Source organism: Mastomys coucha, unplaced genomic scaffold (genome assembly GCF_008632895.1).
Source record: "Mastomys coucha isolate ucsf_1 unplaced genomic scaffold, UCSF_Mcou_1 pScaffold5, whole genome shotgun sequence".
Taxonomy (NCBI): Eukaryota; Metazoa; Chordata; class Mammalia; order Rodentia; family Muridae; genus Mastomys; species Mastomys coucha.
This window is the reverse complement of record NW_022196911.1, coordinates 27469034-27475354: the sequence shown is the minus strand read 5'-3', so window position 1 is coordinate 27475354 and position 6321 is coordinate 27469034. Positions and strand designations below refer to the sequence as shown.

Sequence of the window (6321 nt, the reverse complement as noted above, 5' to 3'; positions counted from 1 at the left end):
AGGATGATGGCCATGGGACAGGATGGTGGCCATGGGACAGGATGATGGCCATGGGACAGGATGGTGGCTATGGGACAGGATGATGGCCATGGGACAGGATTGTGGCTATGGGACAGAATGGTGGCTATGGGACAGGATGGTGGCTATGGGACAGGATGGTAGCCATGGGACAAAGCTCCTTTAGGAAGCTGCTACTCAAATTGGGGGTGCAGTTACTAACCAGTTGATCCAATCCTGGGTTGTGTTGAGTTCCCCCAAGGAAAATCGTAGGACACTAAGTAATAATAGATTGGCCTATTCTCTGTGCACTATTTGAGCAGTCAAGTGCTTGGGCTGGACATGAGTGTTACCACTGAGTTTCAAGGTAAGTGTTCAGCAATCCAAAACAATAAGAAGGATGCTTATTTCCATCTTATATAAAATCATAGGATGACTGAGTGATAAGACCTGGGCTCTTTCTGTCTTGTTGTTTTTTTCCATGTGGTTTCCATTTCATGGTCTGAGACAGTGGCACTCATGTTCTAGGCAGCTAGCTGGATAAAGCGACACCCAGGGCAAAGAGCATACATCAACTTTCTAAAGCCACCTTCTCCCTACACTTCAATAACTTGATCACATAGGCATGCCTAGCTGCAAGGGAAGCTGTGAGAGGCAAGTTTCTGTGTGCCCATCTGAAAGTCAGGAGCCTTTTCTCTGTGTTAAAAAAAATACCAACACCAGTCAGTCCTATTTTCATTTACTCTGCTGGGCATTTGTTACCCTTGATCATGCTCAAGGGCACATCTGAGATGCCTTAGGAGGTCTGTGCTAGAAAAGTGGATAGTCCTTGAGATGCCCAAATAGCTAGTCTCTGGATTCCCTTCTGAAAAGGTAAGACATGAGATCAATTGCCCACACCACACAACTTCACACCACACAACTTCTGTATTGGAGGCATCTGCACCCAGTGGTTCCAGAAGGCCCTGGGCTGATTTTTCTTTCTGCTGCTCCCAGGCTCCAGGACGGGCCAGAACTTTCTCATTTCCCATAAGACCATGGGGTGCAGGTGCTTGTTGAATGAATGAATGAATGAATGAACGAATGGGGGATTTTGGTTGTCAGAAGGAAAAGAAGCTGGTAGGATCATGCTCTATCACTCTAGACCCTGGATCTTGTTGCCTATTCCATTCCAATCCTTCAGAAGACCAAGGAGCTGTTCCCATCTGTTTTTACATCAGGACACTGCCCACGAACCCACCCTACCTCCTGTCCTGCCTTTTGAACTTGGGCCCCACTTTCCTCCTTAAGTTGTTGTCTTAAATCACAACTTTGAAGAAGGCAACAGCAGCAGAACCCAGGGAAGTTCAGACATCAGATTTCTCCTACATGGGTGTTCTAGTTTGCTTTTTCTTTGCTGTGATAAACTCCCACAACAGCAATTCTGGGAGCAAAAGGTTTATTTGGCTTAGATGTCCACACCACAGTCCTTCAGGGAGTGAAGTCTGGGCCGGTACTTAAGGTAGGAACCGTGAAGCAGAAACGGATGCAGAAGCCTGTGGAGGACAGAAGGCCGCCGATGGGCTCCACTGTTCACACACAGCTAGCTTTCTGATCACAGGCCTACCTGCCTAGGAATGGTGCTGCCCATAGAGGGCTAGGCCTCCCTGCATCATCACTTAGGAACTAAGAAAATGTCACATATAAGCCCCTACTTAGGCTAATGTGGTGGAGACAATTCTTCAACTGAGGTTTCCTCTTCCAGATATGTCAAGTTGACAACTAAGATCAGCCAATCACAAAAAGTTTAGAGTTCAGTTCCTCTAGCCCAGCAAGTTGAGGGAGCTATTTATTATCCATACTACTGAGAACGGAAGCTCCAGGGGCAATCAGCGTTGTGCTGCCATTTCCAACCTTGCATACTCAGAGCCTCTGAATAACCCTGCGTGGACCTGACTTCAGGTGGGTAGATGCACAATGAACATTGGTTGACATCAACTCCAAATAAAAGATGATAAAAGCAGATAGCTAAGCCTAACCGTAACAGGTGGAGAAGCTCTCAATAGATGCTGGACTGTTCACTACTAATGCAGGGCCCCAACTGTCTCCTTTGATACCTACAACAAGTTGAAAAGCAGGTTAGCAGTTATGCAGATAGAGAAAGGGGTGGTGGCAGATCCCAGGAGCCAGATGGCTTTTCCTAAGAAGCAAAGGATGGGTGGGAGGTGGGTGGAGTTTCTCAATCCAGGACTGCGTTGCCCATCCCCCAGTATTAACCTTCACCCAGAGGTAGCACCAAGCAAGGACCCCCAATTTGCAGCATTTCTCTCTGATCTTCTCAACGCAATGGCTTTGTTTTACAAGCACAAAACCCACTGCTAGAGGCAGAGGGATTTGCCCTGAGGCCACACTTGGGCTAGGAAAAAAGATCAGAGGTCAATATGAACCAAAGCGTGAGTCTGGGCTCGAGTAGCATCCCACTCTCGAGCCTCCCAATCCGGCCGGCCCTCGGGCCCCTTTAACCAGGCGGCGGAAGGGGCGGCCGGGGGATGTGGCGGCGCCCAATGGGCTGAGCGGAGCGTCACTTCCCGGCGGCGGGAGGCGAGTGGCGAGTGTCTGGCCGGCTGGCGGGGGCGGGGCGGCCGTGGAGGCGTTGGCAGCGGGCTCGGACCCACGCGGCGCTGCGGCCCGCCTGGCCTGCGACGCTCCCACCGGCTCGGCGGCACGATGCCCTTTGACTTCAGGAGGTGAGTGAGGCCGCGGGCCCGAGGCCCTCTGCAGCCGGCGACGACCCTACCCCGTCCCCCGTTACGTGCAAACGCGACCCCGGTGCACGGTGCACGCCTCAGCAGGCCCTAGGGGATCGCGGCCTTCCTCCGGGTTCGAGCCCTACCCCCACCCCTCACGCAGCCCGGGCAAGCCCACGGACTCTCTTTCCACAGCGCGGGGTCCCCTCCTTGCCCCTGACATCTTGCATTCCCCTCCCCCAACCTGGGAACCAAATCTCCTCTCAACTCCCTAATAAAAGGAGCTCAGGCATCCCTCAGGCTTTCTCCCCAGTCTTCCCTAGTGGACCTCATCCCGGCTGACAGGTGGGGCTGAGTGCTTGGCTTTGCCCGCTGGGATCTCAGGGCTGCAGCCCAATTCAGTCTGGCCGCAGCTGGAGAAGCTTTAGTTTTTCTGAGCCTGAGAATCCTCTCCCTACCAGATGTGGAGGCCTGTCCCCCAAGCCGTGGGGACAGTGCGGGAAGAGAAGGATGCTAGAATCTTGAGGTTCTGCAGAGGGGCCAGGCTTTCTGCAGGGGCTACAGTGGGCACCTTTGTACGTACGGTTCCTTGCCTCCTGGAACAACATTGTCCAGGGCCAGGTCTTCTGGAAGCCTGCTTGGGAAAGGCCTCACCACCAGACATTCCCTTGAGATAAGAGGCTCTGAGATGCCCTGGGCTGGTGGGATGCTTTGGAGGAGGAGGATTAGAATCCTGGCTGTGCTTCTCTACCCAGCTGCTTAGGGTGTTCTCAATGTTAGAAGAAAGGCTTAGTTAAGGTGCAGCCCCTCACTGCCCAGCTGGCTGACCCCAGTAGGTGCCTGGGTGTGCTCAAAATATCGGTTTCACCTCTTGCAAATTGGTACTAAAAATAAGGTCTCCACCTGAAAGACAGGGGTTGTAAGGCATCCTTGGCCCAGTCTCTCAACCTGGAACTCAGAAGTAGGGTATCCATGAATGAGGGGATCTGTAAGTGCTTTCCACAGCCAGAAAATGGCTATTCCTCCATCTGTCACAGTTTCCCCTGGTCCTTCCTCTCTTACTGGTGTGTATAAAGGCCGAACAGAGTGACAACCAATCTAAAAGTGGCCCAAGGTTTGGATCATGTCATGGCATATGGGCAACCTGGGGTCCAGGCCTAGAGAAGACATTGGCCTCAGACCTCTTAACCAGCCAAAGTGGTTTTTAGCTCATTCTGGGCACTGGTACTGTCTGGTAAACCAGCTTCCGGCTCGCTTGAGGCAGCCCTGGGGTCCATACCTGGGCTCAGACAAAAGCATACAGACACATGGCAGCTTTGAACCGTGAGGGCTTTGAGCCGGTGTTCAGGAGCACATCCATTGTCACAGTGTGTCCATGCAGAAAGAAGGGCAGCAGGTACATCCAGGTCCCCAAACCTTCCAGTGCTGACTGACTATATAGGTCCCCAACCCTCCTCTGTCTGCACACAGTTCCGCAAATTCTAGGGATTTTGAGTTTGTTAAAGAAATCATTGCTCTGGCTACTTAATCTTGTCAATTCTCTCCCCTGCCTGCATGCTGGAAGGGCTAGGCAGATCTGGGTTCCAGATGGAAGTTTGGCAGTTGAGGGTAGGTGAGATTAAAAAAAAAAAAAGAAAAAAGAAAAGAAAAACAGCTAGAGCCAGCTTTAGCCTTGGCAGGGCCTGCTTGTTACCAACTGGTTTAAGGAACAGACAGCTCAGCTCTGGGTTGCTACTGCCCTGGACTTTCTGGATGTGTCTCAGGTCCTGAGTACCTAGGTGCCACGGAGTCCCCACCAATGCCAGTTTAGAAAGTCCTTGCTTGCTGGGGCCCACTGGAGACCAGTAAGAATGGATTCCTCACTGTTCGATCTCGTCATGCCCAGTGAGCCGTGTGCCCAGCACTTGTGTTCTCTTTCAGACTTTGACATAGCAGAACTCCGGGACTCCCTGTGGAGGATGGCTCCACCGTTCTACAGACCTTTCCCAAGTACAGGGCCCCTCATTGGCTTGCTGAGTGTTGTACCTAGTGTTTAGCCACCTGCCACTTGTACTCTCATTAGGGATGGGTGGCACATGGCACGGCCCTGTAGAATTGCCAGAGAAGTGTGCCATGTGTGCATGGAGGGGTCACATGACTGGGGTCTAGGAGAATCCACTATACAAGCAAACTTGACATCCTTCCCTTTGTCACTGAAGAGAGTCGGTGAACCATCCTTTTTAAACCATGGTCTCTCCACTCCTCTGGCAGAAGCCCTTTGCATGGGTATAGATAAAGCTGGAATCGGATTGTGGTCTATTGGCACTGAAGCCTTAGCTCTGGGGCACAAGAGGAGTCTTGGAGGGTCAAATCTTTTAATAGTTGGGAACACAGAGGACATGCTGTGATTAGAACACCCCTACTCCCCACTGGTTCAAGACCAAGGGGAACCAACTTCTTAACTTGGGTGTGCTTTTGTGCCCATGAGATGGGTATGATCAGCATCCTCACCTGCGACCAGGTGGTGTGTGGGACCGGGCAAGCACCGGGCAAGCACCGTCCTCCGCCTTCTGCCATTGCACCCTTTCACGGAAGCACCTGCTCTGCAATTAGTGAATTATTCTGCATCTTCTCTTCCCTTTGATCAGTATCTGACCTCCTGAGGGCCAGGATTTATATCCAGTTTGTATGTGGTTATGTCTGCACATAGAGTGGTGCTTGGCTAGAGGCTCCTCTTGGGCACAACACACCTCTCCAGTTTATCCAGTATGATTGCATATGCCAGCTGCTGGTGGAGAATTCTGCATCCCTCTTTCCTGTCTTTGGTACTCAGAGGGGAACCCAGGACTCGTGCATGCTAAGCAAGCTCTCTACCACCACTCGTGCATGCTAAACAAGCTCTCTATCACCGAGCTGCATCCCAAGGCCTTCTCTCCTTGAATTGGTCCTTTCTGAGTTTTAGGGGTTAAGGGAGGAGGCTGAGCCTTAAATGATTACTGTGTTTGCTTTGTTCCTGTTGAACGGTTTTTCTGATACTGATCATTAAACTTACAGAACTGGCTTTGTGACCTAGGTCCGGGGGTGTTGTCCCCAGTTCCGGCTGGCTGGTGGCACTTGCTATCTGTTATTCCGGAGGCTTTGACAGCTCCCCTCCCCTGGAGCCTGAGCCCCACTTTCAGGAAGGGGACAATGGGCCAGCTCTGCCACAGTGGCAGTCCCCATGTTGAAACCCCATGGTCTAAGAGTGGTGCACCCCTCCCCTGGCTAGCTGTGTGCTCACTTCAAGGAGGGATGGAAATGTGTGCTCAGGGGGCCACCTGTGGGGCAAGAGAGCAGTGCAGGGCCCAGGTATCAGTTTCAGATGCTCATCTGTGGGACCCAGTGCAAAATGCAAGTTCAGTTCTGTCAAGAAAGAGTTTCAGTATGGGGACCTCTCTGAACAGGTGACCCTGTGTGACAGCTCAGGTCATTGCCTGTGATGCTAGCCCCATCGTGACTTGGTTCAGTCTTCTCTACTGCTTACTGTAGCTTTCCAAAGGTCTCCTCCCCTCAGGGTACTTGAATGGACTTCGCAAAGGTTTCTCTCTCTCTCTCTCTCTCTTTCTCTCTCTCTCTCTCT

The 6321-nt window shown here is 51.8% G+C and overlaps 1 protein-coding gene across 1 annotated transcript in view; it reads left to right on the top strand.

Annotated features, from left to right (window-relative positions):
- Positions 1 to 339: 339 nt before the first annotated feature.
- Positions 340 to 6321, top strand: part of Ergic1 (endoplasmic reticulum-golgi intermediate compartment 1) — a 103319-nt gene continuing 97337 nt past the window's right edge. The window contains exons 1-2 of the mRNA XM_031352163.1: positions 340 to 364; positions 2450 to 2723. Of these exons, the coding sequence (XP_031208023.1) occupies positions 340 to 364; positions 2450 to 2723 (299 nt within the window). The remainder of the gene's footprint in view (positions 365 to 2449; positions 2724 to 6321) is intronic.